At 42.9% G+C, this 22,801-nt stretch overlaps 1 protein-coding gene across 1 annotated transcript in view; it reads right to left on the bottom strand.

The window, feature by feature from the left end:
- LOC124795944 (calcium/calmodulin-dependent 3',5'-cyclic nucleotide phosphodiesterase 1-like) overlaps window positions 1-22,801 on the bottom strand; it is a 346,486-nt gene that overhangs the window by 178,922 nt on the left and 144,763 nt on the right. Inside the window, exon 3 of the mRNA XM_047260024.1 lies at window positions 710-959. Coding sequence (XP_047115980.1) covers window positions 710-959 — 250 coding nt within the window. The remainder of the gene's footprint in view (window positions 1-709; window positions 960-22,801) is intronic.

The raw sequence follows: 22,801 nt of genomic DNA, 5'->3' as shown, positions 1-22,801 counted from the left end.
TTCCTGTAGGCAGTATCTAGCACGACTATGAGGATGCAAATCAGGTTCGCTTTAAATGTACGCTGTAACGGTCGTGAGCGTTCGTTAGCTTTGAGATTAGACGTGATGAGTTGTTGTTAGTCAAGAATTCCTTTACGGCAAAGAAGACGCCATTGTCAACACCTCAGTGAGTCCGAACGATACCCTGTAATAGGGCTACGAGAGGCTGGGTTTTCCTACTGAGATACTACAGAAAAACTTGGCAGGTGTACAGCCACTCTACATGAGCTGCATCAAACCAGTCTCAGGACTGAGGACAACAACAACAAGTCTACAAATGCTAGAAACGTAGGTTTGCCTTTCCTTAATCTTTCTTCTAAGCTTCTCTAGCTTCACACAATACCACCAACATGAATGTGAGACTGCACATCCACATACTGCATTCACACACATAAGACAAGTACACTAGAGATACATGACACGGAAGCCATACTAGAGGCAATAATTAGAAAAGGCTTGCACCAGGCGATGAACTGCTAGAGTTGTCCTACCTCTCAATAAGTGTCAATATCCTCTTCGAGCACTCTGTACAAACTATTCAGCCCAACAGTTGTCTTCATTGGCCCAAAAACTTTGCTCCCTACGTCTGCTACTGTTTGTATTAGAAATGCTGTGCGGTTGTTACAGGTAAGGGTGACAGGTGAAGCGACAGGCAAGTACATATACTGACCTTGAGCACTTTAACGACGTCGGGCGGGAACTGCATAAGCGAGGTGCTGGTGACGCGGCGGTAGATGCGGTCGACGAAGATGCCGGCGCGGATGGCGTGCGCCACCGACCGGAACTTGGGCTTCTCGTCGGCCTTGCGCCTCGTCGTGGCGAGCTGGCGCGTGAAGGTGGACGCCAGCCACTCGCGCACCTCGGGCGGCACCGCGTCTGGCTGCACCTCCGACAGCTCGTCGTCCTCGTCCGCCAGCCGCCTGCAACGGCGCCACGAGCGTGTCAAGCTGACGAACGCAGCAACGCGCGCCCAGCCCGGCCCCCTCACACCTCACTGGTATCACCGCCTCCATACTGTACGTTAACTATCACTTCGTAGCAAGTTTCCAAATTTCTCCTTCCACATTGTTCCAAGAAGGTTACTACTTGCAAGGTATTACACCTCTTTCGCTTTCCTCAGTTATTTTTCATACACACTTTCGTGCTTACATTTATACAGGGTGTTACAAAAAGGTACGGTCAAACTTTCAGGAAACATTCCTCACACACAAATAAAGAAAAGATGTTATGTGGACATGTGTCCGGAAACGCTTAATTTCCATGTTAGACCTCATTTTAGTTTCGTCAGTATGTACTGTACTTCCTCGATTCACCACCGGTTGGCCCAATTGAAGGAAGGTAATGTTGACTTCGGTGCTTGTGTTGACGTGCGACTCATTGCTCTACAGTACTAGCATCAACCACATCAGTACATAGCATCAACAGGTTAGTGTTCATCACGAACGTGATTTTGCAGTCAGTGCAATGTTTACAAATGCGGAGTTGGCAGATGCCCATTTGATGTGTGGATTAGCACGTTTGTATCGAGACAGATTTCCAGAACGAAGGTGTCCCGACAGGAAGACGTTCCAAGCAATTGATCGGCGTCTTAGGGAGCACGGAACGTTCCAGCCTATGACTCGCGACTGGGGAAGACCTACAACGACGAGGAAACCTGCAATGGACGAGGCAATTCTTCGTGCAGTTGACGATAACCCTAATGTCAGCGTCAGAGAAGTTGCTGCTGTAAGAGGTAACGTTGACCACGTCACTGTATGGAGAGTGCTACGCGAGAACCAGTTGTTTCCGTACCACGTACGTGTGCAGGCACTATCAGCAGCTGATTGGCCTCCACGGGTACACTTCTGCGAATGGTTCATCCAACAATGTGTCGATCCTCATTTCAGTGCAAATGTTCTCTTTACTGATAAGGCTTCATTCCAACGTGATGAAATTGTAAATATTCACAATCATCGTGTGTGGGCTGACGAGAATCCGCACACCAATTGTGCAACCACGTTATCAACGCAGATTTTCTGTGAACCTTTGGGCAGACATTGTTGGTGATGTCTTGATTGGGCCCCATGTCCTTCCACCTACGCTCAATGGAGCACGTTATCATGATTTCATACGGGAAACTCTAACTGTGCTGCTAGAACATGTGCCTTTACAAGTACGACACAACATGTGGTTCATGCACGATGGAGCTCCTGCACATTTCAGTCGAAGTGTTCGTACGCTTCTCAACAACAGATTTGGTGACCGATGGGAGGCGACCAATTCCATGCCTCCACGCTCTCCTGATCTCAACCCTCTTGACTTTCATTTATGGGGGCATTTGAAAGCTCTTGTCTACGCAACCCCGGTACCAAATGTAGAGACTCTTCGTGCTCGTATTGTGGACGGCTGTGATACAATACACCATTGTCCAGGGCTGCATCAGCGCATCACGGATTCCATGCGACGGAGGGTGGATGCATGTATCCTCGCTAACGGAGGACATTTCGAACATTTCCTGTAACAAAGTGTTTGACGTCACGCTGGTACGTTCTGTTGCTGTGTGTTCCCATTCCATGATTAATGTGATTTGAAGAGAAGTAATAAAATGAGCTCTAACATGGAAAGAAAGCGTTTCCGGACACATGTCCACATAACACAGTTTCTTTCTTTGTGTGTGAGGAATGTTTCCTGAAAGTTTGGCCGTACCTTTTTGTAACACCCTGTATACTGGCTCTGCACTCTTTGCTTCGCCTGCATAGGCTTTGGTCTGCTCAGATTTTTTTGTTTTTCTTTAATCGAATTTTTATGTTGTTCACAAATAGCAATACCTTCTAAACTTTTCACGCTAATTGAGGCCAAAACCATGGTCTTTTCCAGTCAGCGATTCTGGTAGGTGACGTCCTCTTAAGTGTTCTCGTGGTGATATTTCCATAGGCACTTTCATGCCCTTACATACAATTCTTTATATCTAACCGAGAAATGCAGCTATCAATTTGCGTAGATTTAACTTTTAAATTTTTTTTAATATATTGAAACATTTTCTTAAAAGTTTTCATCCCATATTTCACTCACTTAGCAGTTGAATTTCAAGGAACAGTGAAACATATTTTTATTATTTCTTGCGGAGAACCCAAACACAAATTTTAATGGATTTAGCTTTGAAAATGTTTTTATAATAAAATAATTTCATAATACTTGTCATCCCCTATTTCACTCCCCTGCGTGATTGAATTTTCAAAAATAGTGTCACATGTATCTTTTTGTTTCTAACTGGAAAGTCAAATTCAAATTTTCATAGATTTAACTTTAAAAACGAAATAGTTTCATTAAACATTAATCCACTATTTCACCCACTTAGAAGCTGAATTTCCGAAAACAATGAAAATGTATTTTTTATTTGTATCCAAGAAGTCAAATACCAGTGTTCATAGATGTAGCTTTAAAAATATTTTAGTTCTTTAATAATGATCCATTTTTTTAAAGAAAATTTCAACACACTGTTTCACCTTCGTAGCTACTAAATTTCCAAAACTGCTGAAACACGTATTTCTTTATTTTTGAACGAAGATCCAAATACCAATATTCGTAGTTCTTGCTTCAAAACTGCCGTAATAACGACATATTTTCAAAAAGCTTTTCATCCCCTATTTCACCCCCTTAGGGGTGGACTTTGAAAATTTCTTCTTAAACGACGCCTACAGTATAAAATTAACGCCCTCAGTGATGAGTCAGTCAGGACTGTGTAATTATTTGAATGATTTTGTGATGCCTTCAACAACCATTCTGTTTATTTCATGTACGATTGTACAATTCCGACCTGAGTCCATTTTCAAGTATATACATTTGACACATTATTGACCCTGTGATTCTGACATAAGAACAAGTCATATCTATAGATATACTAGACGCATTACAATTTTCTTGCTCTTATGACTGCATGTAATGATCATAAAAGAAATTAGAAAGGTTTTTCGCTATTTTAGGACCACGTTACTTTCGATCAGTTGTTGCAAAGCATTTATATATGATGTCGATGTTTTCACGTACTTAGCAACAGGAAGATTATAACTGTTTTACAGAAATTCGTTAATTAACCTATATGCCTTTGTTCTCAATTATATTTATTTATCGTTCATCATTGATGTAAATATGTCTGTATGTAATTTCTCTGAAGTATCTTCTAATATTTGTTCTCTTATTGTGGGAGTACGTCATTTTTGAATAGTTGTTACAAAGATCTTGTATATAAAATCGATCACTGCACTTTAGTCAAGTAGTAAGGTAATTCACATTAGAGTCATATTTATTAATGAGTGTAGCGATAATTTTACATTCTGTGGTTCCGTAACGCTTCATCGTAGAATTGGTAAAAAGTTATCAAGGAATTTCTCACTTAGCGTTGATCGTTTTACTCATTTGAAGCTCTGACTGGTCGCTTAGATGGATGAACCTTCAATTTTCTCCATGTTATGTATTCTTTCTCGTATGCATGACATTCCTTAAGGAGTATGTTGTGTTTTTTAGTGACAGCATGTGCTAGGCTATTAGCTATGTTAATAATAGGGATAACTGGGATTTGTCCTTTGTGTATCTTGGGCTGGGCATACAATGATGGTGTTGTTGGATTCATCATTATGGAATCTCTTATGTTTTTTCTCTGAATATAAAGTTACATCCTTTTAATGCTTTCTTTAACTGTGCATTAAATTTGTTGGTTGGGTCCCGGTCTATGCTTTTAATATTATTCTGATCGAAAAATTCTAGTACTTTTCTTTTGTAATTGTGTGTCAGAGGAATTCTGACATATTCGTCAATGTGTTTCCTTTTTCTGATTTTTTACTAATTGCATTATGTTCTCCAAGCTTGTTATTAATCTGACGTATGATACTACTATCCTTTGCTCTTATATTGGTGCTACTTTTTTGTATTTTTGCAATTTAGCAAGTAGTGTTGTTTTGCTTACGAGGTGGCAAATGGGCCATACAAAGCGCTACTGTACTGTTTGCAATAACATTTTTAATCATACTGTTCCAGAGTGTATATAGTTGCAATGACGTTGTCTCTGTAATCTTAAATTAGTTCCATGAGTTAAATTAGGTATATTTCAATGTGTCCTTTAATCCGAAGTTTGGTGCAGCTCACCACGCTATTCGTCCTGTGCATGCTCTTCGTAACTGCTGCAACCTAAATCTCTTTGAACCTGCTTAGTGTATTCAAGCCTTGGCCTCTCTGTACAGTCTTTGCCCTCCCACACTTTCTTTGATTACCAAATTAACGATTCCATGTTACCTTAGGGTGTGTCCTATCAATCGATCCCTTTATTTAACACAAATTGTGCCCCTAGATTTCTTTTTTTCCTCAATTGGATTTAGTTTTTCTTCATTAGTTATTTAATCTACTTATCTGATTTTGAACTCGTTCTTCCATAGCACCAAATTTTAAAAGTTTCCATTGTTGTTTTGCCGGCTGCTGTGGCCAAGTGGTTCTAGGTGCTTCAGTCTGGAACCACGCGACCTCTACGTCGCAGGTTCGAATCCTGCCTCGGGCATGGATGTGTGCGATGTCCTTAGGTTAGTTAGGTTTAAGTAGCTCTAAGTTCTAGGGGAATGATGACCTCAGATGTTAAGTCCAATAGTGCTCAGAGACATTTTTTCCATTGTTTCCTTGTCTGAACTGTTTGCCGTCCACGTTTCACTTTCGTACAAGGCTATACTCAAGAAATATCGTAAGTTATTTTGCTTGGTATACGCAGACTATTAGTCATACAGAAGACATGAACAGGACCTTTTAGTAGGGAATCTAATATAGTTAAATTTCATACTGGGATACGTTTTCGCTAGAGGCCGTAGTTCTCGAGTTATTCAAGAAAAACGTACCTGTGGCCTCCAGCGAAAACGTATCCCAGTACGAAATTTAACTGTATTATATTTCCTACAAAAAGGTCCTGCTCATTTTTTTCTGCAGATCTAATAGTTCGCTCATATTGTGCGAGAGAGTATGAAAATCACGCATGTTGTTTGTGAAGGCCAGCTATAACACTACGGGTTGCATAGAACGACAGGTAGCCCCCTATAGGGACAGCTGAATCATCCGCAATCTGAAGATGATGCTTTTATAAACGTTCAGATCATGGTGAGGAGGTTTTGATAAACATTCCACATTTCCAAGTGGGTTATTTTGTAAAAATTGCTGCAAATTATGAACAATAATTTTTCTTTTTACAAATCAGTTTGTTGATAATTTATATCTTCCTTTACTCGGAGCGAGCGTTACTCAACCGTCAATACATTCGACGAAGACATCCGAAGTCCTCTTCCGTTCAAGAGACGTACGATGATGTGGAGCAGATAACTACTGCATAGAGGATAAATCGCGTGTAACTTCAGCTTTCACTTTATGATCCGTTCAAGATATGGGAAGAAAGTTTCTCGGAATATAATAGGGCGCAGAGGAGCACGTATTTGTGTTGCACATTTAATCCACTTAACTTTTGTATCAACCGTGATATTGAAGCAAAACTGTCCTTTTAATGGAACGATATACTTTTTGAACGACATTCGAAAGCTGGTGAAAGACGAGTAAGTGATACAAAAGGCATTAATGTTTGAATTGAAAGTTTTTGCAAAAGCATTCGAGATATAAGATAAAATTAAAGGCAGCCGCTAGTACTGGCTATTGCGCGTAAACACCGCCAGTTTTTATACCTTGTCGACATCGAACACGATTTTACTGACATATTACTGGATAATTATTCGTCATGGATAACCTCACCCACCTGAGAAAAGTATAAGATTGCAGGTAACATAGTCTACTGTGTGAATGAGGTAAGACATGATCAGTGATGGAGTAACCTATCATAGCCCTGTGACACAGCCGAGTTTGCATCTGTGTTGAATTCTGTCTGTCAAAAACCCCTTAAAGCCGTCGCAAATCTACCTAGATAAGCCATATTAATGCATTTTCTTCAGTAGACCTTCGCTGCCGAAATGGATCAAAAACTTTATTGAAAATTTACAAATACTGAATGCATCTCAAAGTGAATCCAGTTACTAGAATGAAAAAAAAGTATGGTAACAAGAGCTCTCGCTGTCGTTCCACTCCAACAGTTGATTGTAATTCCGTCTGTGACCGTTGCAGATGGCGATTGTATTGCAAGAGAGTCGATAGATACGAACATATTTGGATCACCCGTTGAAAATCGCTCCGTCGTTAAAACAATTGTCGTTAACTACAATATTGTGTACTGTGATCAGATTTTTGCCTCTATAAGGTATCACACTAGCAGAAGGATCCGCCACGTTGGCCGTAGTAGCTAATGTAACGTCGCCCTACCTTGGAGTAATCGGTTCACAAATGTTTGGCAGGCAAGAAGGATGGAAACCTGACTGCACGCCAGCGATTGCTAAATTCCAAACCTGTCCAACGTGTCTCATATGGTGAGAACTCTGTTGAAGATCCACCGCTCACATGGAAAGATCAAACTTGTTAGCCATTTTGGTTCTGTTTGAAATCATAGAAGATGTAGCGTCCCCAAATTTCTTATTGTACCTTTTTTCGCCACGAGGCGAAACCATGGCGATCTTAATGACACAGTTCGCCAAGCATTACAAAACTCGGCAGTGTGGTGATATATCAGTACATCGATTACAGTGAAAACATATCGTCGCTACTGGAACCAAAACGGGAATGTGGGTGCTTCGGGACCCTGTGCGAACTCAGCAACCGCGATGAGAAAGAAAAGAGTTTGCGATGAGAAATAAAAAGATGTTAAACCTTATAAAAACGAGTACCTCCATGCATAATAGTCAACCACCACAATAACTGGAATATAGCTCACATGTAGAACGCTATATAATTCAAATTAATTGTAACTGAACTATTGTATCCTAACACTTCCTGGCAGATTAAACCTGCGCGCCGCACCGAGACTCGAACTCAGGGCCTTTGCTTAACTACAATCTCGGTTTGCGCCGCGTATATGAGCGATCGGAATTTAATCGCAATTAATATAAAAAAAAGGAGAAGGCAACAGTGCATTGTCACCTTCACTTGGACTGAATGTCCCTCGAGCAGGTTGACACACATTTCAAATTAATTTGCGCTGCACTGTACAATTTAAGCTAATCACAACTTACTTATTCACTCTGCTTTGTAAATAAGAACTGCCAGAAAGAGACAGCAGCTATCCCACGGTAACTGATTTGTGCTGTTTGTGATGCTATTATGGATACTCATTTTGCAAAATATATTCTCATTGAAAAAATGATGTGAAATGGTTATTATTCCACGAAATACTAATCACCACGATTTTTCCGGAAATACAGAAGCGTCCGATCTTACCCGTCGGCTTTGACCCATGACGTCACAAATACCGTGGAAACGACCATAAACAACAATTCCAATATGGCGGATATAAAAACATCGAATACGTATTGTAAATCAATATTTTCGAATCATAGGCGGCCGCTGCCGCGGCCGCATTCCAAAAAAAAAACTCCCAACCTAACCTCAAGTGGGCTACGCTACAGATCAATATGTTCATCAAATTGCTTCATATTACGTATATGTTCATTAGTGTCAAATCAATATTTTCGAATCATAGGCGGCCGCTGCCGCGGCCGCATTCCAAAAAAAAAAACTCCCAACCTAACCTCAAGTGGGCTACGCTACAGATCAATATGTTCATCAAATTGCTTCATATTACGTATACATGTTCTTTAAACAAGAGTACATCAAACCATGTATTAGGTTTTCCGCGCCGTAATGACGTCACACACCACAACACGCTTACGTCACGGGTCAAAGCCGACGAGTAAGATCGGACCTTTCTGTTGACCCATTTTTCCTCTTTCTTTCGCATTGATCGTAGTGTTTGCTTCATCCACATAGTCCTAATGCAATGGCGTTAAATATTGGTTCTTGTAATATAATTTTCGTCTCAGTTACAGAAATATGTTCCACACGTCTTTACATTGCTACGCTTCTAAATATGAGGGAAATGTGACGTCATAGTCGACATGTATACCGAGTCATCAAAGCTGACGCCCTTAACCCTATTGTTAACTCAATCTGTGATCATTGTTAAAATGATCTTGCGCACAGCCTCCAATAAACTCGACATCAGAAAGATGTTGAACTCTACGCTTTTTTCTTTCCTCCTGTTGAACTCTATGCTTCTTTCCTTCCTCCCTTTTATATAATACACTCACTAACGTAAGTCCTGTACGAAGTTGTCTCAATTATCTATGTTAAAATGTCATAATTCACGTCGTATATTCTTCGCGAAGAGATGGTTTGAATCGACACGAATGAAGAAAATAGCCTTTCCAAATTCGGAAACCGAATCTCTTCGCTGGTTTCCTGGAACAACAGTGGATTATTTTTTATCAGGAAAATCCCTCTGTAGACTTTTGTGCTAGCGAACAACACATAGGAATGGCTGGGGCAGTTTGGGTACGTGCTTTTGGACCAAACACCCTGAGATACAGTTTCAGTCTCTGGGATTACTGAAGAAATACTTGTATGATAGATTCACTGTCCACTTACAGTTCAACACGTAGTCATGATATCGATACAGCTGTCTGACACTGTTTTTCCAGTGTTGTTATGAATGTTTTAACATAACTATGAAACAAAATTTATGGGGGAGCATAGTAATTACTTGAGAATGTACTAGTGACGTACTAGAACATATCAGTACTAGAGCTTGAGGAACAAAATTTGTACACGAGAGCTCTTGTTACCTTAATTTTGATTCACCCTCTCAGCCGATTTAACTTGGTGAACGAATGTTCCTGCTGCGTACCTTCCATCCCAGTATGCCATACTCGAGGAATTGCCCGCAGCACACGCGTGATCATTTTACATTTACTCAGTCAGTAAGCGTATATACAACCAGAGATAATAAAACTCACAGATGCTAATAATGAACGTCAGAGATTCCAGTACTGTATTACGAAAATGATTAGTGTTTGTGTTTAAAGATCGTTTGCAGACCATGCAACGCATATACCAGCCAAACTACACGCACCATATTCCCCTTCGTCACTTCGTCCAGATTCGCGAAAATTTTCACAGCAATCTCTGACAGCCCGTGCACGTTTCAAAAACGGTTGAGCGTTTCACGTCGGAGCGAATATCGATTGTGGAAGAGGAAATTGGCAGCATTTCCGAAATCGATATGTCTAGAAAACAATTCGTGATAGCCGGAATTTGGAGCCCTACGTAAACGAAGTGATTGATCACTGTTTGACGACGTATAAGCTTTATCGCTGACCGTGAATATCTAATGTTAATGAGTACAAGGATACGCAGTCTTTGACTGACTTACTTGTCAGAAAATAACTGGAAAACGCACTGCCAAAAATTTTTTCAGTCAGCTACTGGGTGGTTGTAATTAAAGTGCGACTACTCACGGAGGTCCAATGTGAGCTGTAATTATTGTATGACAGCGAAACTTAGTAGATACGCTGATGCGTTAATGCGCAACCGATTTACTCTGGAAAAAATTAGTTCCAGGTTTGGCCACCAGGTGAAGTCTGGCGCTGTGCACTGTATGACATGCACGCTGTTATATGACAAGCTATAACGTGACTGAAGTGTGTGGCCACTGATGGTTACCGAGAAGAGAGACCGTGCGCTGTTAGTGAAACTGTTATATGTGAAAGGCAGCACTTACAGTAGTGCACTGAGGAAGTATCGCCGGCTTACAGGTTTATTATGCCAACCTTCTTCGTCCTTGAAACTTTGTGACTCTTTACGACGTGGGCCTCTGCTGGTGTCACAAGTGTTTGCTGTTGCCCAATGCTAACTTTATGGTTACTTTTTGTTCCATAGTTTTGAAATTAAATTAGTAGTTCTTCTGGGGGGAGGGGAGGGGGGGGGGAGTGTTGCGGCCTTTGCACTGCAGCACGTTTTATGGGCTTTCGTATTGGAGGTTAGTCCACATTTTATGACGTTGATTGTTAACAGCGATTTCTATTTTTTGTGTTTTGTTTTAGATTTTATTAATGTTTTCAGTACTGCTGTGAGAAATGTTCCTTAAAAATCTTTCATTGCGCTTTATATTGTAATGGCTGTTCTTAATGTGATCAGTAGTGCTTAAACGCTTCTGCTGTAACTGCTCGTAGGCTATAACTGTTTTATTGGTTTCCTTCCAATCGCGCAATAGTTGTTCCACAACTTAGTACATGTACAAATTAGTGCAATTTGGCACTGTTTGTGTTTTCTTATGCCTGTTGTTGAAGGTGCTAATTTGACCGTCAGATGGCGTGAGCGTCCACTCGCTTACGCTACGCGCGCACAGCCGCTGCAGCCGGCATTTCACCTTCGCTTTGTGTTTTGTAGGAGTCTGATGGGTGTCTATGCAGCACTGGTGACTCGCAAACTTTTCTCAGGGGATTATATTGTCTCTTCACACATGCCTGCAGGGACACCCTTTTTTCGACGTTTCAGTGTTCGAAAGTCCGCCTTTTTATCCTCAAAAGTCAATAAATAGGTACCTGTTGAAGTTTTTGAAAGTGAAACCACAAATGAAAACATCGAAAAATTGCGATTATAGGCGTATGAAGTAGATGACGCCATACGCGTCAGGAGAACAAGTACTTTGTATTTTACGTGAAGAATTAACTATGACAGAGCTTGTCAAATACTGACCAAAAGTAAAGAGGAAAACGAATTTCTCAATAATGTTTGGAGCGTTTTAAAAAGAATCCAAGTGATTTAGTGGGCCCACCTGGTACTGTGGAAGTGACGGTGTTCACCACTTCATGCCAGAAACAATCTAGTAACCAAAGCAGTAGTAGGAAATCAGTCACTCTGCAGAAAATAAGCCGAATTGGATTTCACCTTTCGGAAAGCTTCTGGCCAATTTCTCCTACAACATTACAAGGATTTATAAAATTCCATAGAGCAAAATAACAACTAGGGAATCCTACTCAAGCCTTCGGGACCTACGGGATGAGATTGTTTAGCTGAGAGCGCTAATAGACATGGGATGAGAAGACACTTGAGAAGAAGCCTGGTTTGTAAAAAGACACTTTCCTACTCAAAGACGTGGTATGGCAATGGTAAAACTGAGAAATATGCGCAATGTGAATTATTGCAACATTCAACCTCATCAACAGATTTGGTACCCTTTGACGTCGGTATATTATCACATCCAATGAAAATTGTGGCTGGGGAACGTTTTGAGTTGAATGCAGACGTTGTGACAGTCATATGTGGATATTTTGCAGATCTACCTGAATAGCTCTTCATAGGTGGAATCTACTCACTAGAAAAAATAAATCTGACGAAGAGCGTTGACCTAAAACGGGAATACGTCGTGCAGTAAGCGCATTTTGCCTTGAAAGGAAGAATATTTTCCCTACCGGACCGAGAAACTTTCAGACGTTTCCCACACTGATAGGCTGCGTGGCTGGAGGACGCCACGTTAATATGCGGTTTGAGCACCCTTATAAACTACACCTTTTTTGTATAGTGCATACCGCCATCATCTCATGGTGTGTGGGGGAGGGAGGCTGTACTCCGTAACTATGCGGGGTAGTCATGAAATTTTAATTATCACCTCGAAGAAATGAAGTATTTATTCTTTCTATCGCAGGTAAATATCTGCTGTCCTAGTACGAATTGAAATCCCCGTGTCACAGTACGGTAGCACACTGCTGTAGCTGAAGTCAAGAACGATGGCGGTCGAGTTTAGGTAGGTGGGTGCATCCCTGGTTCCCGCGCGTCTGCCGAAGCGTGACGTCATTGGGCAGCTACTGCGCTATGTCCACGGGACTCGCGCCGATGTTGCTAGTGCTGTGTTGTCGCTTGCTTGAATGTAGTGTGTGACTTGTCTCGTATTCCGGTACGAAGTAATATCTTTTGTAATCATACCAGTTGTCTACAGTATTTTCCGAGTGAAAATAAGGCGAATTGGATTTCACCTTTCGGAAAGCTTCTGGCCAATTTCTCCTACAACATTACAAGGATTTATAAAATTCCATAGAGCAAAATAACTAGGGAATCCTACTCAAGCCTAGAACTTAGAACTAATTAAACCTAACTAACCTAAGGACATCACACCATGCACCATTTCCCTAAATCTGTTCAGGCAAATGTCGGGATGGTTCCTTTGAAAGGGCACGGCCGACTTCCTTCCCCATCATTCCCTATTCTGATGGGATAGGTGATTTCGCTGTTTGGTCCTTCCCCCAAGTCAGGCCGAAGCAGTAGCGAAAATGTTGCTGCTGTGTGAGGCCATTCCAGACGCCTTCCTTAGCTGCCTAATCACAGTGCTAGGTGAAACACTATGACTCCAACACAGAAGAGCAAAGCAAACACGTGCATTCACCGCAACTTTGGGCTTAGAAATGAAGGGCGTTCTTTACCATTGGTTTCCGAAAGACTTAGAACTCCGACGTGAATGGTTGTCTCGTTTTAAACTAGAGGACAAGATCAATATTAAAAATGTAAGGATACGTTCTGAACATTTTCGTCCTCAGGATTAATGGTTCAAATGGCTCTGAGCTCTATGCGACTTAACTTCTGAGGTCATCAGTCGCCTAGAACCTAGAACTAATTAAACCTAACTAACCTAAGGACATCACACCATGCACCATTTCCCTAAATCTGTTCAGGCAAATGTCGGGATGGTTCCTTTGAAAGGGCACGGCCGACTTCCTTCCCCATCATTCCCTATTCTGATGGGATAGGTGATTTCGCTGTTTGGTCCTTCCCCCAAATCAGTCAACCAACCAAACAACTTTCGTTTGGTAGATCGTTTTTTGCATTTGAAAGTAAACTCTGCTGAGTTGGTGAAAGTTTACGGCAACAATGGCACCATCATGCGACTTAATGGTTAAAGGGTGCAGGCGCTTCGAGTGATCAAGCAACTCTGAATGAGGAAGAAAAAGCAGCAAAGAAGCTCTCTTTAAAGAATCGGGAATCGCAAGAGAAGTGGAGGCATGGTCCTCCAAGACCAGTGCATCACTATCAAGACGGTAGCAGAAAAAAATCAAATTCAGTAGCGGATGAGTTTTCAACATGTTGAGCGAGATTTTTTAACATGCCACAGATCGCCCGCTGGATTCCGCGACTGCTCACATCTATTCACTAATCAAGTCAGGCTGAAGCAGTAGCGAAAATGTTGCTGCTGTGTCAGGCCAATCAAGACGCCTTCCTTAGCTGCCTAATCACAGTGCTAGGTGAAACACTATGACACCAACACAGAAGAACAAAGCAAACACGTGCATTCACCGCCGCCGGAGAAGGCGACGACCGAACCATCATTGGGCAAGTGACGCCGAGTGTTCTTTTGGGACTGCCATGGTGTGGTGTTAAAATATGCTCGTAATGGGCGAACCACCACTGGAGCATACTACCGATATCTCACGTCGGGACTGCGGGAGGCTTTCAAGACGACAGCGCTGCAGCTCATTCTGCAAAGGACTCAGTCAAATACGCTGCTTCTACGGGTAATCAAAATTTTTCCCCATCCTCGTATTCTCCTGGCATGGCACCCAGCCAGTTCTTTTTCTTTAACTCGCTTGAAGAAACCATCGCGTGAAAAGCATTTAACAATGACGACCACATGATTTTCGAGGTGGAACGTTTCCTGAACAGCCAAAATTCAGACTTCTACAACTAAAGGCTCCGTCAAGTCATCCATCGTTGGGAAAAACGTGTCGCATTGAACGGTTAATATGTAGAGGGAGGTCTAAACGCCATCACCAGGTTTCATGGTCGCAGCTTGAGGTTTTCATGGTAACAATTAAAACGTTGTGACTACCACTGTTTATTGTATCTCAGAAGAGTCGAAAGAGTATTATATTTGTGCATATACGTTGGCTCTGGTAATATCTCGACTACGAATATTGCTACCAGCCACAACACACAACAGCTCGCTAAAGTATATGTCTTTAACCTTAGTAATATCCGCTGGTGGGGTTGGGTGGTGGTGGGGGGGTGGGTGGGGTGGGGGGTAGTTTATGCGCACCTTTTGAAAATACTCTAATTTGATGAGTTAATTTATATTGTAAAATTCTAAAAAATATTTATTGTTTTTAATGAATTCTTCTCGCAGATTACATATATGCTTTAAATTTTTCATTTAAACTTAACCCAAAAGTTCAGTTCTCCGTAGTAGACATCATGTTCCCCAATGAATGTCGTGTTCAATATTCCCAGGTTCAGGGCCTTACTTACGCTTCACTATTTCTTTTAAAAGCATACGGAGAGTAAAAGTCAACAACAATAAACGAAATTTGCATTAAAAAAATGTTTTCATGGTCATAAAGTACCCCCTCGCCGCCCCCTTCCGTAGTACACGTTACAGAACGTGCCTTGATACTGCTAAGTGTGTGCTAAAAGATACTTTCAGTTGATGAACAATACTTAAAAATCAGTACGTCTTTAACAGGTATGTTGTACAACAGCTAATGATTTTTTAAAATTTTTAGGGTTCCATGCCTCAATTGACAAAAAACGGAATCCTTAGAGGATAGCTTTGTTGTCCGTTTGCCTGTCTGTTCGACTGTTAAAACCATTTTTCTCAGGAACGAGTAGACGTATCAAGCTGAAATTTATGTCACATAGTGAAGTCTGTGGCCCTATGGTCCCTTGGCGGCGTATAAAGTTGAAGCTTATAAGTCAATGCAATCAAAAGATAGATACTCGTAAACTAACTCATAAAACCGATAGGGTACTTCCCCTTAACGTATAATCATGAAATTTGGCAAGAAGTAAGGTTTCACAGAACAAGTAAAGGGAAAAAAACACAAAATTGTTAATTTGTAACATATCTTGTCAGTATCAATGTCGATAACAGATAAAAATGGTGGAGATTATCGATTCACGGAATAGATGAGCCACCTACGTACATAATTAAGTTTCAAAATGGTTCAAATGGCTCTGAGCACTATGGGACTTAACATCTGAGGTCATCAGTGCCCTAGAACTTAGAACTACTTAAACCTAACTAACCTAAGGACATCGCACATATCCATGCCCGAGGCAGGATTCGAACCTGCGACCGTAGCAGTCGCGTGGTTCCGGACTGCAGCGCTAGAACCGCACGGCCACCGCGGCCGGCATAATTAAGTTTGCATGGATGCCGCAGTACCCGAGTCTTACTCGCACCTGGCCAGTTCTTATTTTTGAGTGGGCGTAAAGTACGCCTCCCCCCTGTCCCGCACCCTCGGTAATGCGCATTATGGAAAATACGTTGATACTGCTAGGGTTAAGCACGAGATCACGTGACCCGTAAGTTTCAGCAGGGGCGAAATTTGCATGCGAGGTCGATCAGCGAAGTGTTATTGGCCTGCACGAACACTGCTATTTGCGTTAGCAAAGTTACTGAGGCTGCAGAGCGAGGAGGTGTGTTCCGCGGTGGGCGCTACAGGTATCTTCCGCGAGGCCCTGCAGCCCGGGGGTAGGAACAGGCGCAGCGGTAGCGGGGCCTTACCAGCTCCTCCAGCGGAGGGCAGCGGCCAGCAGAATGGCGGCGATCGGGTCCATGCCGTTCGCTCAGAGGCCGGTGGCACACTGCACGCTGGACGCACGCCCCAGCACCCGCCTCTCCGCTATCGAGCGCCTTCCGACGTCACCCCGCCCCCACATCACCCCCCCCCCCCCCCCCCCACCTCTTCCCGTGCCGCGCTGCTTCCGACTGGCTACTTATGCTATGAGCTATTAAAGCGTTAAGGTAACTTACGGGAATGCAGCTGTGTAACGCCCATATTTCGACAGGTGACACAGCCTGCCATTTTAGAGGCACAAATGAAATGAGAGGTCGCTGTGTACGGCTGTTTTATTCCCCGCTGAGCGGCGCTACATCAACCAGGAAACAAAAACACAGTGCTATATTAAACTTCCTGGCAGATTAAAACTGTGTGCCGGACCGAGACTCTATCTCTTGACCTGTGCCTTTCGTGGGGAAGTGTTCTACCAGCTGAACCACCCAAGCACGACTCACGCCCCGTCCTCACAGCTTTGCTTCTGCCAGTACCTCGTCTCCTACCTTCCAAACTTTACAGAAGTTCTCCTGCGAACCTTGCAGAACTAGCACTCCTGAAAGAAAGGATACTGCGGAGACATGGCTTAGCCAAAGCCTGGGGGATGTTTCCAGAATGAGATTTTCACTCTGCAGCGGAGTGTGCGCTGATATGAAACTTCCTGGTAGATTAAAACTGTGTGCCGGACCGAGACTCGAACTTGGGACCTTTGCCTTTCACGGGCAAGTGCTCTACCAACTGAGCTACCCAAGCACGACTCACGCCCCGTCCTCACCCGTTGCCCTGCTATGGAAATATAAGATCGCTAGGTCGTAGGAAGCTACTTATCTGCTCCGACTCCTTTTCTAGTTTACAACTCGCGTACCCAACAGAAAACTTAGTCCAGACAGTAAAGAACTTTATCCTTTTCCCAAAAATCAAAGGGAACGTCGAAGTGTATAGATTTATTTTCGAAGTAAAGACTGCGTATAGAACACTAATCATCTATTAGAAATGTTTTTATTTAATCTCCTTAAGAACAATATAAGACTGTTTCAAAATAATTCTTTCATTTCATAAAATTAATTTCTAGAAAACGGAGTTACTGTAACAAGTATATAAAAGACTTGAAACGAAAGTTAATATTATTTGTTAATTTACAAAAGCCGTATTCCACGATCATTTTATGTAACTTATATGTTTGATTTGGTTTGTATCGAGAGTTTAGGCGGGATTAGTTGTTAGACAGTACTATCTTGAGAAGTGATGCGTAAAATTGTAGCTGAGGATGCAAGAGTGCAAGAGTGTATTAGGCTGCAGTTATGAAATTTCTGTGGCTATTTGACAAAGAAACTAGGAATAAATGGAATCATTATTCAAGATAATCGTGGCATCTAATGGAATAACTGCAATCAACATTCATCGAGATTATCGGTCCAGAAAGATAAACACAATTTGTTTCGTTTCCTACTCTTGAACAACTGTAAAGGCAGTGCAACCAACTCGTTTATCTCTTAGTAAATTGTAATTACAATTAAAATCTGTGTAATTTCTGTGGTCGAGAGTAATGGGAGTGGAGCATTACAAAGCAAACCTCTGCTACTGAGTATGGCGTCCCCTTACAGACTGTTGTCTTATTCAACGCAGAGGGAGATGTCTGAGTGTGAGAAGAGGTGGGTGGGAATGATAAACAACAAGCTGATGTCAGTAAAACCATAATCCGATCGTGGCGCACTTCCTTCCAGTATCATAGTAGCCTTTGTATCGGACAGTGCTCAGTGGCACACACTTGTCTCCTCCGACCAAGATGACCCACCGGAATGCTGGGAATGTATGGTAGCTCTCGCAGTGCACCACGTGTAAACTCCTTGTGTTTTAAAGTCTATGACGACAAGACGTTAACCTGGTCATTAGGGCTCAGTTTGAAGCAGGATTGATCACTGAAGACAATTCTACTCCAGTAAACGAGATTCCAGGCGCAGGAAGATCGTACAAACATACCGCCATTTGAGTCTAGTGCAGATTCCCGTATGGAGGACGTAGTGATAGACATCCCTGGGGTTGGGAAGCAGCTGAATGGGTTGAAAATAAATAAATTGCCAGGTCCTGATGGGATTCCAATTCGGTTTTACAGAGAGAACTCTACTGCGAAACGCAACTCGCCCTTTTTTCACATATCTTGCGAGCCATGGATGAAGGGTATCAAACGGATGCCATATTCCTTGACTTCCGGAAAGCGTTTGACTCGGTGCCCCACTGCAGACTCCTAACTAAGGTACGAACATATGGGATTAGTTCCCAAGTGGCTCGAAGACTTCTTAAGTAATAGGACCCAGTACGTTGTCCTCGATGGTGAGTGTTCATCGGAGGTGAGGGTATCATCTGGAGTGCCCCAGGGAAGTGTGGTAGGTCCGCTGTTGTTTTCTATCTACATAAATGATCTTTTAGATAGGGTGGATAGCAATGTGCGGCTGTTTGCTGATGATGCTGTGGTGTACGGGAAGGTGTCGTTGTTGAGTGACTGTAGGAGGATGCAGGATGACTTGGACAGGATTTATGATTGGTGTAAAGAATGGCAGCTAACTTTAAATATAGATAAATGTAAATTAATGCAGATGAATAGGAAAAAGAATCCCGTAATTTTTGAATATTCCGTTAGTAGTGTAGCGCTTGACACAGTCACGTCGATTAAATATTTTGGCGTAACATTGCAGAGCGATATGAAGTGGGACAAGCATGTAATGGCAGTTGTGGGGAAGGCGGATAGTCGTCTTCGGTTCATTGCCGGAATTTTGGGAAGATGTGGTTCATCTGTAAAGGAGACCGCTTATAAAACACTAATACGACCTATTCTTGAGTACTGCTCGAGCGTTTGGGACCCCTATTAGGTCGGATTGAGGGAGGACATAGAAGCAATTCAGAGGCGGGCTGCTAGATTTGTTACTGGTAGGTTTGATCATCACGCGAGGCTTACAGAAATGCTTCAGGAACTCTAGTGGGAGTCTCTAGAGGAAAGGAGGCGTTCTTTTCGTGAATCGCTACTGAGGAAATTTAGAGAACCAGCATTTGAGGCTGACTGCAGTACAATTTTACTGCCGCCAACTTACATTTCGCGGAAAGACCACAAAGATAAGATAAGAGAGATTAGGGCTCGTACAGAGGCATATAGGCAGTCATTTTTCCCTCGTTCTGTTTGGGAGTGGAACAGGGAGAAAAGATACTAGTTGTGGTACGAGGTACCCTCCGCCACGCACCGTATGGTGGATTGCGGAGTATGTATGTAGATGTAGATGAAGAAGACATGTCTGGAAATGCCTCGGACAGTGGTGGGATATCAACCTAACTGTTGTCCGACATTCGGTCCGACAACCAGGAGTGTTGGTCCTGGGTGCCCTTTCTTTTCATAGCAGGACCCCTTCAGTTGTCATCTGCGGCACCCTTACAGCACTGCGGCACGTCGAGGATAGGCCTATACTTCCCCCCGATTTGTTGTCCTTTATGGCAAGCCATTTTGGACTTACTTTTCAGCAAGATAATGCTCGCACGCACACGGTGAGGATTTCTGCTGTTTTTCTTTTGTGCTTGCCAAATCGTACCTTGGCAAGCAAGGTCGCCGGATCTCTCCCCAATCGAAAATGTCTGGAGCATTATGGGCAGGGGCCTCCAACCAGTTCGGGATTTTTGACGATTTAACGCGCTAATTACACAGAATATGGCACCATATCTCTCAAAAGGACTTACAACATTCTATCAATCTATGCCTGCAAAAAGGCCAGAGATGGACTAATGCGTCACTGACTTGCTCAATCTGTGAAGCTCCTTCTGTTAAATAAATCGTCCAGTTTTTCTGAAACAGTAACCATTTGTTCGTGTGTACATGGACGTTGCATCTACCTAATTCCGTCTCATTCGGATAATTTATTCATGGTTCGTCGTTTTCCTTTTTGCCTGAGAGTGTACATAGAAATCTCTGCTTAATCAGAATGGGGAGAATTTCTGACACTACTCAGTTTTCTAAAATTGGTCCCTATTTTCGCTTAAGACTGAGGTTGAGTCCCTTGATAGTCCAAATCTTTCCGAGCGGTGGTTTTATGATAGGAGGATAAAATTCTGTATCGTCTGGGCTAGGCTACTATCAGCGGAATACATGTAAACCAGTCGGAGTCGAAGCAGATAAGCAACTTTCAATCACCTGAAGATCTTATATTACCCGGCGCATTCTATATCGCCATCAACTCGGCATCACACTCCAAGAAGTCGCCTGGTAGGCGGATTCTAATGACTCGATGACGGGGTTTCTCTGTTTGTGGCGCTCAGATGAAACAACAAACAACTATTTTTCAATAATAGGTACGTTCCATATCTTGTTGTCATCCACAGTCTGGGCTTGATTATTATTTATCGAGCATATTTCCTTTATTCCTGTTTCAGACACGTCTTCTCCATCAAGCTCCTCTAGGTATTCCTGTGTTCGAATGGAAATACACTACTGGCCATTTAAAATTGCTACACCAAGAAGAAATGCAGATGATAAACGGGTATTCATTGGACAAATATATTATACTAGAACTGACATGTGATTACATTTTCACGCAATTTGGGTGCATAGATCCAGGACAACCACCTCTGGCCGTAATAACGGCCTTGATACGCCTGAGAAATGAGTCAAACAGAGCTCGGATGGCGTGTACAGGTACAGCTACCCATGCAGCTTCAACACGATACCACAGTTCATCAAGAGTAGTGACTGGCGTATTGTGACGAGCCAGTTGCTCGCCCACCATTGACCAGACGTTTTCAATTGGTGAGAGATCTGGAGAATGTGCTGGCCAGGGCAGCAGTCGAACATTTTCTGTATCCAGAAAGGCCTGTACAGGACCTGCAACATGCGGTCGTGCATTATCGTGCTGAAATGTAGGGTTTCGCAGGGATCGAATGAAGGGTAGAGCCACGGGTCGTAACACATCTGAAATGTAACGTCCACTGTTCAGTGTGCCGTCAATGCGAACAAGAGGTGACCGAGATGTGTAACCAATGGCACCCCGTACCATCACACCGGGTGACACGCCAGTATGGCGATGACGAATACACGCTTCCATTGTGCGTTCACCGCAATGTCGCCAAACACGGATGCGACCATCATGATGCTGTAAACAGAACCTGGGTTCATCTGAAAAAATGACGTTTTGCCATTCGTGCACCCAGGTTCGTCGTTGAGTACACCGTCGCAGGCGCTCTTGTCTGTGATGCAGCGTCAAGGGTAACCGCAGCCATGGTTTTGAAATAGAGATCGGTGCGTCTCATTCAGTGTCCTGGTAAATTTTAAAGGAACGATATGCATGGCTAATAACATACAAACAGGTTTTTCAGTATAAAATTTAAAATTTGAAATCTCTGGAATGCCAGATGGAGTTGGGGAGCAATGGTTGGGACAGGGCAGAAAGAAAAGTCGCCCATAAATAACGAATGTTGAGCTGGACTCCTAAGTGTGGAAGAAATTCTGCTTGTTGCTGTAGTGAAAAGAATAATGATGACAATGCTACTGCAAACGTCTCCCAACTAATCGTGCAGATGGTTGTTGTCTTGCAAACGTCCCCGTCTGTTGACTCAGGGATCGAGACGTGGCTGCACGATCCGTTACAGCCATGCGGATGAGATGCCTGTCATCTCGACTGCTAGTGATACGAGGCCGTTGGCATCCAGCACGGCGTTCCGTGTTACCCTCCTGAACCCACCGATTCCATATTCTGCTAACAGTCATTGGATCTCGACCAGCGCGAGCAGCAATGTCGCGATACGATAAACTGCAATCGCGATAGGCTACAATCCGACCTTTATCAAAGTCGGAAACGAGATGGTACGCATTTCTCCTCCTTACACGAGGCATCACAACAACGTTTCACCAGGCAACGCCGGTCAACTGCTGTTAGTGTATGAGAAATCGGTTGGAAACGTTCCTCATGTCAGCACGTTGTAGCTGTCGCCACCGGCGCCAACGTTGTGCGAATGGTCTGAAAAGCTAATCATTTGCATATCACATCATCTGCTTCCTGTCGGTTAAATTTCGCGTCTGTAACACGTCATCTTCGTGGTCTAGCAATTTTAATGGCCAGTAGTGCAGCTTCATTCGTCGAGAAGTGTACAGACTGTACAGCCATAAAGCTGACGCAAGGATGCTGTGTAGATCTAACTTCGTTTGTGGACTGCACCATGAACAGATATCGTTATGAGGTAAGTGTCCACTTATCAGCATCAGCACATTAACTAGGAATGGGGCTGGTTCGATAGGCCCAGGGGCCATTGTA

The sequence above is a fragment of the Schistocerca piceifrons genome, chromosome 4, assembly GCF_021461385.2.
Source record: "Schistocerca piceifrons isolate TAMUIC-IGC-003096 chromosome 4, iqSchPice1.1, whole genome shotgun sequence".
NCBI lineage: Eukaryota > Metazoa > Arthropoda > Insecta > Orthoptera > Acrididae > Schistocerca > Schistocerca piceifrons.
This window is presented reverse-complemented; position numbering and strand designations above follow the sequence as displayed.